General features: G+C 41.8%; 1 protein-coding gene across 1 annotated transcript; it reads right to left on the bottom strand.

Annotated features, from left to right (window-relative positions):
* Positions 1–246: 246 nt before the first annotated feature.
* Positions 247–4,685, bottom strand: Ppp1r3b (protein phosphatase 1 regulatory subunit 3B). Its single transcript, XM_010621870.3, has one exon. The coding sequence runs from the start codon at positions 3,529–3,531 to the stop codon at positions 2,443–2,445; it is 1,089 nt and encodes a 362-aa protein (XP_010620172.1). The 5' UTR covers positions 3,532–4,685; the 3' UTR covers positions 247–2,442.
* Between the last annotated feature and the right edge of the window lie 5,914 nt (positions 4,686–10,599).

Genomic DNA, 10,599 nt, shown 5'->3' with positions numbered 1-10,599 from the left:
AAGTGTGGAAACCTAGACAGAGGGTGAGCTAGGAACAAAGAAGGGGATGCTGCCATTGTGTCTCCTGAGGTCATCTGAAAGAATCATGAGGCAGACTGGGCTGAACTGAGAGGGGTGTTGGGGGGTGCGAATAAACAGCAGAAAGGCAAGGTCTTCAGGTGTCTAATAAGTGACGGTCTTCATCATTGAAGTCAGGCAAGTAGATTCTTTCAAGGGGAACCAGGGTCTGTGTAAGCGGGTGAGAACTTGTTTTTTGAGCAGAGGAGCAGGGTGCTCACCCCAGGTGTGTTAGCTTGGGGCTTGCAACCAGGGCCCCCAGGCAAAGGCTCGGGTGAGTTAGGAGAAAGAAGGCGGGAGGGAGGGCTTGTAGCTGCTTTAGGAGAGATTCTTATCACTGAGTTACCATATTTCAAATTTTGACAAGGGAATGTCTCAGGATCATTATTACACAAAATGAAAAGACTATTCTGGAGTCACTTTAGGACCTCTTCTTTGGAACACAGAATCATCCTTACTCTGGCAGCTTGTAAATAACAGCACACCTTGTTCCTTTCTTTCACTGGAAGGGGGGCACTTCTTAACCCAAAATAAAACTCATGATCTATATGAGATCAGTTTTGCCTCCAATTTGATTTGGATTTATGCATTAATAATTATGTAACATTTAAAGTACCATCTGTGTACCTGGTGCTTGGATAAAACAGTCTTGCCCAGTTTCAGCATAAAATACAAATAAGATTTCCCCATAAATTACATTATCATGTAATCCCAAAGTGCTACCCACCTGGGAGAGGTACAGAAAATAAATCCCTAGATTATGAACTAGTAACAGCCTGTTTTAGGAATGATAATTACATCAAATACCACTTAGCATTTAAACAGTTAAAACTGAAAATGTTCAAAATGAAAAATAAAAGCTCAAAAATGAAAATGAAAAGAAAAATAGCCCAAACTACCAAAGTCCAGGAGCCAAGGCACTTGTTATCTGCCTGACACTCATTTCCAAAGCCACAGAAAGCAGGAGATCTCTTTAATTAATCTGGAAAATTCAAGCACAAGGCTCCTTGCTCGACAAGTCCAGCATCTGTGCCTCCAAATGTAGGCAAGGGCACATTCCTTCTCCTGTGTGCCTAAGAAAACCTCTCTTTAGTAAGATCAGGCAAATAGAGCCTTAAATAGTTCAACTAAACTCCAAAAACAAACAAGAAAAAAAAATCAAAATTTCTATGAATACACATGTAAAAATATTTTTCAAATACCCCTAAGTAAAAACCAATCTTTCCCAAGAAAAATCACAGGTTTTGGGGATCCATCCAGGAGTCTCACAACAGCATTCTACTTTAAGTCCAGTATGGTTAAGAACAATGAACCACTGATGTTTCAGAGTTGGCAAACATTTAAACACATGAGAATGTGATGAGGGTCTGCTCCCCATCCCTTTACATACTAGCACACCATAAATAAGAACACCTGAGTAACGTCCCTCGGTGCTTGTAAAATGTTCTGCATACTGCAGGCAAAATAAAACCAGACCTGTTTTGAGAGCTTCGTGGATCTGCTGGATCTGCGAATCAAATGTCCTAAACACAGAATCGAGATGACTCTCTGGGAAGAGAGATCTACAATTCTTTGCTAAAGAATGAGGCTTGTGAAGCAGCCAATGAGGTGAAAACAAATCATGTCATTGAGCCTTCTAGTTACTCAGGTGATGGCTAGTTCTTAGAAAGCACTTCCAAAAAGCCAAGAGGTAAAGCTGAAAGTGTCCCCTACACCTGCCTCGTCATGGCCCTGCAATCTGTGACCCCGTACAGGACCTTCCATCACCAGTCTGTGGGGTCAGGAAGAGGGGAGAGGAAATACCTCTCTCAGTCACAGGCTATTTATTTGCCTTTATTCTCTTCTCCTGAACATCGAATGAACGGTGAGAAAAAAAATGAACTTGCAGAAAAAGGAGCTGACTGTCTTTGTCCTCTGTAGCTGCATCAGAAAGGAATCACATCAGATGTCACAGCACAGAGTTAAAGGTGGCCTGAGCAGCAGGAAAGGCCTGAATGGTGGAGACCACCAAAGGTGGATGGATGAGGGGGGTTCTACAGGGGCGGCAAGGACTGAATGACTTTCAGGTGACTGGCTCTGTGCATCTGAGAGCAGACTCCTCTAGGCTTGCCAGCGCTGCCCACAGGCTTGGTTCCTTTCCAGACCCTTCCTGGCACCATCCTGTTCATTCTTGTGGCCGCTCCAGGTGTCACAAGGGACCGGCGTGTCACCTCTGAGTGAGAAACCAGTTCTGTGAGCTAAACCCGGCTGTATCTGCTGGTTTCAGAAAAAAGTGAACAGGATCCTTTCTTGTCACAAACAGTGCCTGACTGAAGTTCAGCTTTGCTCTTTTCTTGGCTTCTCCAACCCAGGGTGACCAGAGCCACAACCTGTTAACTGCAGTCACTAATAATAAGGCCCTAGCTTTTCATATCCTAAGTAACTCGGCCACTCTGGAAACAGACCGTAGGAGCACCGAGGGCTTCCAAATTGGTCCAAAGATATTCCAAAATCTGGTCCATTTTGTGGCTCGACCTGAGTGGACTTTAATTCAGCCTGGATGATCCGGTAGTTTTTGCCTTTGTTGCTGTCCCAATAAGTCTGGCCATTGCACTCATAGCACACAGCAAACTCCATCTTTTCATAAGACTGGATCTTTTCGGGTAAGCTAATGTCAAAGGAGAACGTGTCCCTGTCTGAACCAGCATACGTGTCCTTCACGTACTGGCAAGGAAAGTCTGTGAAGCTCTTCCAAGTGTCAAATGTCATCCTGATTTTCACGATCTTCTCAAATGCGAGGTTCTGAACCTTCACGGTGCCTGTGATGGCTTTGTCCTTCAGCACACAGTTTTCAAGGCAGACATGGTTAGCTTGAAGTCGATTTCTAAAGTCTAAGTAATCCGTGGAGGGCTGTGAAAAGTCCAAGACAAAGCTCTCGCTCTCTGCTGTCGTCAAACTCACAATGTTGTCTAGGAGCTCAGTGATGTTAAATGGAATATCTAATGGGTCATCGAATTCTGAGAACACTTTGACCATTGTCAGGGCCAGCCCTCGGTTGTCCGCGAAGGACACCCGCTTTTTCACCTTTTTCTTCTGCACTGCAGGGGCCACCATGCCACTGGCTTCATTCTTGCTGCCCAGCTGAATGCAAGGCCTCAGTGGCTTGCTTGGCTTTGGTGAGGCCTTGAAGGTGAACTGCTCTCGGCGCAAGGAGGGGGCCATGTAGTTGTATCTGTATTCAATGTCCACTGCCATCTCGGGCTGAGAGGGACAGGCCAGCACCCTGGCAGAAGGGAAAAAGACAGAAAATGGGAAGGAGATCAGATGGACGTTTAAATGCCTTATTCCAGCAGAGACTGCTGAACAGTGTCTCCTTTCACCTGGGCCCACATGGGTCAGTGTTAACTCCAGGGTGGTCTCACAGGACGTGGGTTTCATTGTGTGCATGTGTGTGTGTGTGTGTGTGTGTGCTGGAGTGTTGGAGATTGAAAACATAATAAATTATGAAACCTACTAGATTTAAAGCTATGCTCATAGGTTTTTCTGCCAGGATGTCTGAGCCCATCAGTATGCTAATGACCACTGTGACTAAAGAAAAGGCCTCACTGTTTACAGAATCTGTCAAACTCATTTGACTAATGAACCACTTTTTGGGGAGGGCATATTCCACAGATAGCTGTCCTGAGGAGCACAGTCTGGTAAAGACTGTTATTTTGATTTATTATTGGCAAGCAGTATTGTACATATTTATGGTGTATAATACAGTGTAGTGGCAAATAAGCTATGATATATGCATTATCTCACATATCATTGTATGTGTTGAGAACACTTAAAATATACCCTCTTGTCAATTTTCAAGTACAATATATGTTTTTATGAACCCAGTCACTATGATATACAGTAGCTCTCTTGAATTTACTCCTCCTATTGAAACAAGATTTTGTGTCCTCTGATTAAGATTTCCCCAGTTCCCTCAATGTTCAGGCCCTGGTAACCAGTGCTCTATTCTGTCTCAGAGAGTAGAACTGTTGTTGTAGATTCCACATGTAAGTGAGAACATGTGGTATTTGTCTTTCTGTGCCTGGCTTATTGCATTTTATGTCCTCCAGGCTTACCCATGTTGCTTCTAATGAAAGGACTTCATTCTTTTCTATGGTTGAGCAATATTCCACCAAATATACATTGATTCCATATCTTGGCTATTATGAAGAGGTCTGCAATGAACATAGGTATGGAAGGTCTCTTCAACATATTTATTCCATCTCCTTTGAATCTATACCCTGTAGTGGGATTGCTGGGCCACATGGTAATTTTAGGTTTTGAGGAAATCTCATGCTATTTTCTGTAATGGCTGTACTGACACCCCACCGTCAGTGTACACCCTCTTCTCCACGTCATCTTTGGCTCTGTTATCTTTCATCTTTTTTATAACAACCATTGTCCCAGATGTGAGGTAGCATCTCATTGTAGTTTTAAGAATTAATAATTGCTTTTATTTAATAAACAGAAACGGATTTATCATACAAATATTGATTTGGTATATCAAGCATTATGATAGACCCTGGGACTCAACTGTGAAGACAGAAACAAACTTTTATTCATGAAAGTAATGGTATTTTTGGAAACTTTAACTGTGCTGTCAACTTTGGAAAAAGTTATCCCAATTTACTGTGTTGAGTTGGCATTGTACAGAAATTAATAGCCTTATTGGTCTAGAAATGTTGATTTTTTTCCCATTTGTACAGGGGTAATGCACTGTATTAAATATGTAAAGTCATATCTATGTGGGTTTGATTACAGAAACTAATAAAGTATTCTCTAAATAATGAAAAAAAAGAATAATATAAGACTACAAGAGCAAGAAGCAATTTAAATATGTTCAGGGACCATTTTCATCTTAAGAATTAAGGATTATTTTAATTTTACATCACTGCCTTTTCTCTTTTACTTTTCTTTTTAGTTTTATTTTAGGATTCTCTATTTTTAATGTTCATACAGAGATTTCTTTAACTGAAATACCGAATAGTTTCTCTGGTGTGAAAAACTATAATAGTACACAGGATCCTAATGAGATAATTAATAATGTGAAACAGGAAGTAAAGGGCTAAAGATGTAGGGAAAGTGGGAAGGGTGGGGGAAAGGTAGTAAGGGAGTGGAAAAAATATGAGAAAATGAAAAAATGGAAATAAAGTGTTTGTAAATGGGGAGGGGAGGAGGGGGTGAAGAGAGGACAGGGACAAGGGGAAAAAATGAGAATCAAGACCTATTATGTAAAGGTACAAGATCCCAATAATGAATGTAACTGTCCTGTATACCTAAAATGTACCAATAAACTCAATAAAAAGAAAAAAAAGAAAGTAATGGTAGATTTTTATATTCCAGAATACTTAAAAAAAAGAAGCAGCAACTTAATATTTTTAAACTTTTCATATAGGTGAAATTTTGCCTTTTATATATATGAAAATATTTGCTCTGAGAACCAAAAACAAAGAGAATCATGCTAACAAAGGTTAAATCTGACTTCATAAAATTTTATTTTTCTATAACTGATAACACCCATAAAATCAAAAGATTAAGTGTAAATTGGAAAAATACTTTACAAAAAGCATGGCAGCAAAGAGTTAATACCTTAATATACAAAAAGCTCTTATTAAGCAGTAACAAAATCAAACAGTCCAGACAGAAAATTAAGCAAAAGGATGAATAAAAAATTCATGGAAGAAATTTAAAAGTGGACCACAAATATGCAATATCTAACCTTGAAATTAGAAATTTAGATTAGAAAAGATGCCCACTTCTAACTATTCAATTTGAAAAGAACTTTAAAAGATAATAAAAATGTTTTTATTATTCTTAATTGATTCAACTTTTTAAAATGTTATAGCTTTTGTTCCAATATCACATACAAGTATTCATATTGAGTAAATAGTTAAAAATGACTGGAAGTAAGTGTACTAAAATGTTCAATGCAACATTATGGGGAGAAAGAATGACAAAAAGAGTGAGCACTAACAGCTACCTAGTTAAATCAGCTGTGCTACATCTATGCTATTAAATTTTGTATCATCACTGAACTCATTTGTGGAGATTTAAATGGTAGGTAAAATTTTATAATGTATCGTTAATGTGAAAATCAGAGATGAAGTTGTTCATGAAGACAAGACATGCAGGAAGAAAATGTTACATAGGTCTATGCAAAAAAGATTAGCAATACAGTGGTCCCTTATCTGCGCTTTTGCATTCCATGCTCCAACTATAGTTCCCTATAGTCCGCTATGGTACAAAAATATTACATGGAGAACTCCAGAAATAAAGAGTTCATGTGTTTTTAGTTGTGTGCCATTGTGAATAATGTGAAGAACTCTTGTGGCATCCTGCTTGGTCCCACTTTTTTTTTTTGTTTTGTTTTGGTACTGGGTATCCGGGGCTCAAACTCGGAACCTTGTGCTTGTGAAGCAGGCAGCGGAATCACTGAGCTAAATCCCCAGCCTGTTGGTCCCACTTCTTCCTGGGACATGAGCAAGCCTCTGTCCTGCATGTCCACCCTACATACAATCCGCCCCGGAGTGACTTCGTCACCATCCAGGGTATCAGCTAGACTGCTGCTGTGTCCCAGTGATTGCATTCAGTTTACGCTTGTTTTACTTAATGGTGACCCCAAAGCACCAGAGTAGTGGTGCAAGTGAGGGACCTGAGCATCTAACATGAAGGGCAGGTTAACTCTGGCCCTTTGTGGTCACACTACAGGATATGGAGGAAAAACACAGCACATGTGGTGGTCAGTTTTGGAATGTGTTTCCGGTGGATGAGGAGGACACACTACATATTCTTCAAACTGTGAGAATATCCAGGTGACAGGATTTCAGGAAAGTTTTTTTTTTCTTGCTTTGTATTTTCTTATATCTTCTAAAGTAACACTGCCTCTATACTCAGAAAAAAAAAAACTTAAAAAAGAAATTGCAAACATTTCAGTCTGCTAAAATCTTACCCTGACACTATTACATCACTAAACTTATCATTCTCATGATATCTAGCAGATTTATATTCTGATTTGACAGACACAGTGGGTTAAATTAAAGATGTGGATACCCAAACCAGAATGGCAATCTCAAATCTGAGAGTTAGGGGACACAGGATCTGCATTAATTCCCCAACATATTCCCTTTCTTATGGCAAAGGCATAGGTAGGTGGTGGTATCTGGCATGCCTGTCCTCAGGTGTCCACCACTGCCCATGAAAACAGGCAGACAAAATGGTGTTCATCTTTTGACAAGAGCTGGGGGGCAACTGGTTTGGCCCAATAAATAATGTCTCAGTCTCAATTTCATCTTCTGATTTTGATTAACCCAAACACATTTGAAAAAGTGAAAAAGGACTAAGACATATCAGATGTGATTCCATTTTTTGAAAAGTATAATACTTTTCTAGGATGCAAGAACAGCACTTAGCCTTGACAAATTGGAGAAACACAAATTAAGAGACAAAATAGAATAAGTTTTGAAATAAGTTTTGATCATAATGCAGTTATCAAACATTCATTTTAAAGGATATTTGTCTTACTGTTTCTTCTGTAACCAAGTCAATTTTGGGAGGCGAAATTTGCCTGATATTATTTTTTCTTCTTCTTTTTTTTTTTTTTTTTTTTTTTTTTTAGACAGGGGTTTGCTATGTAGTTCAGGCTGGCCTTGAACTCACTATTTGGCCCAGGCAGGCCTCAAACCCATCACAATCCTCCTGCCTCAGCCTTCTAAGTTCCATGATTATAGGGATTAGCCACCATGCCTGGCTATTATCTATTCTTATATCCATGCAATTTTTTCTGGAAAGGAAAATTCTTATTAAATCAGGCAAGGTAGCTTTACAGAGAATCAACGGATTGACCATCTAGTATACTTTAAAAAAAAAAAAAAGACCCTGCTCTTGAATTTTAGTTTTTCCCCTATTCCAAAAATTTTATGTTAGAATGTATTGGAAATATATCTTCAGCTCTAACTTTATTATTTTTTCTTTTTATTTATGGACAGGGTCTCGCTATTGCATGCTGGCTTCAAACTCGCAGCAGTCCTTCTGCCTCAGCTTCCTGAGTGCTAGAATTACAGATATGAGCCACCATGCCTAGCTTCACCGCTAATTTAACACAGGCATTTTTCTGTTTTGTTTTTAAATATGCATTAAAACCAAATAATTAACCACATAACAGCCACACCTTGCATCCCAGTGAAGCATCCCACTTAGCCCACCCATGAAGTCCTGGGTGTGGACAGGGGAGCCTTCCCCAGGCAGTCTCTTCCTCCTGGCCTCAGTTAGCACAGGGTCAACTGCAAGTTCTCTCTGGGCCTCCAACAAACCAACCTCAGCTGTGCCCTCCCGCACACCTTTCAAGACATTCATTAGAAAAAGATGGAGAAACTCTCAAGATACGATGGCAACAGAACTGCAAAGTAAAGGGAACCAGACTGCACATTCCAGCTCACTAACAGCTCTCCCAAGTGCTGAGGGCACATGGTGCATGCTCAAGAGACTAAGAGACCTTGGTCAGGTTGCACTGTTGGGGCCCTGTGGTGTACACTTGCTCCCAGGATCCCTCTTATCACCATGCTGTAAGAACAAGCAGGACTGGAAGTGGGGAAGAGAGACTGGTCAGAGCCAGAGCTGATTAAACATTCCACTGGCATTTTCAAGAGCCAAACTGTTCTTGCAAGATTCTTCCATGAAAGGCAAAAGTAAGGTTTTGATGGCCCCAAAGTCACCACTGGCAGGACTACCTCCCAGGGAATTGCACGAGCAACCCTGGCCCAGAGTCCCTTTGGTTTTTTGGTGTGTGTCACCACCACTGCAGGTAAGAGTATCGACTCCCAGGGCCTCCGATCCACTCCCTTGCCTGACCTCACAGTGGATTCGGGCTTTCACTGACCCATCCTGCAAAAATGGATGCAGCCAGGTGTTGGTTTGGGGTAGGCTTTTGTGACCATTCTGCCCTGGAAGACTGCCCAGTAGATTGAGGCAGGGATGGCAGCCACCCAGAATTACTGAACAACCGAGATGTCCAAAGTAGTGCTTTCTTAAGTCCTTGAAAGGAAGACACCTGGGCAGGTGCTTCGTGTGCAAATGGCACGAAAATGATCAGTTGCCAGGCAGGATGTGCCAGGATATACCTCAGGCCTCCTTTCCTGCCAGACTCTCTGGCTGCTCCAGGTAGGGCCCTTTCCCAGGGTAAAAACCAGAACCAGAATATGGTCCCATACTGGAACCAGCAAAGCATGACATGGGATCCTGACACCAGTTGCAGCACAGGAACACTGGAGCTGAAGTATTTGTTCCCCAAGGCTGATAGAGATCTCAAGCACTTTGTGCCTCAGAGGTCTGCTGTGCTGAGTGAGGGACTGGGCTGGGCTGAGAGCAAGGTCAGTGTTGCTGGCCCACACTGCACAAACTCTGTCATTCCTAAAAGCTGGAGAGCACATGGATGGTTTGTAGAAATGCTCTTTCTGTCTGACTAGCAACAACACACTTCCTCAAGACAGCTAGTCAGGGTTAGACATCATGGTGGATTTTCTTATGAAAATGCGACCTGTTCAGAAAATAATCCCGTGACCTTTCTAGTTTAAGGCACCTGAGCTACTGACTTTTGTCTGTTCTTTTGCAGGACCCAAAATCTTTTCTTTTTTGGAGATTGAGGCCAAAGCACTTTTCCTCCATTTTTTTCTGATAAAAGACAGGAACACAGGATGTACAAACAACCCACCAGCAATATCCAAAACCACCAAAGTATATTAGAAAAATCTTCACAACCACTTTGTAAGACATGACTGGCCATCAACTCCCCTTTAGCAATTCTTTATCCCCCCCACCAAAGATTGGGCTGATATCTTATCAAGCTGACATCTTTGCCTGTTTGTACTCAGACTGCTGGAACTTTATTTACAGCCTTAAAAGTTATTTGCACCCTTCGATCCTGTCATCAGCATCCAAAGCATTTAGAGATAAATATTTGTGAATAAGTTTAAGTGGTGCAGCCCCTGGACATCTAAACCACCCCAGGGTAAGCAGAGGCCTAGCCTAAGAACTATGCTCCACCCTGCACGGAGCAAGCTCCGGGTTCTTCCCAAGGTTTCTACTAGCTCTGTCCTCTGTGTTCATAACAATATCCCATGGTTCTCTTCCCACTCATTTTTCCTAAATACCTCAACTACTTTTGCGGTGAGTCCTAGAGCTGTCTTTGCTTTAGCCTTGGCTCCTGAACAGCTCTGTCAATGGAACGATTTTCTCTCCTCCTTTTCCCCCAGACTGAAGCCCCGAGTCCCTTCTGAGGACCCGGAGTTTCTGGCCACTCAGCCCAAGGGCTCTGCCAACTTGCAGCAACTCTCCAGTTCCCACTTTCTCCTCTTCTTCAGGCAACAACACCCTGCCAGGCCTCACATCTTCTCCTGTTTCATTCTGGGATCTCATCCCTTCTTTTACAGCTATGGTCCCGTCCGCACCCCTTTCTCCCTGTTCCGAAGGGAGTCTGGGGCAGGCGGGTGCCCCCAGGCTGCGAATCCCAACCGGACCCCCGACCGTGCC

This window comes from Fukomys damarensis, unplaced genomic scaffold (genome assembly GCF_012274545.1).
Source record: "Fukomys damarensis isolate Sample0158 unplaced genomic scaffold, DMR_v1.0_HiC HiC_scaffold_18, whole genome shotgun sequence".
Classification (NCBI taxonomy): domain Eukaryota; kingdom Metazoa; phylum Chordata; class Mammalia; order Rodentia; family Bathyergidae; genus Fukomys; species Fukomys damarensis.
The sequence above is the reverse complement of the archived record's forward strand: the minus strand, read 5'-3'. Positions and strand labels throughout refer to the sequence as shown.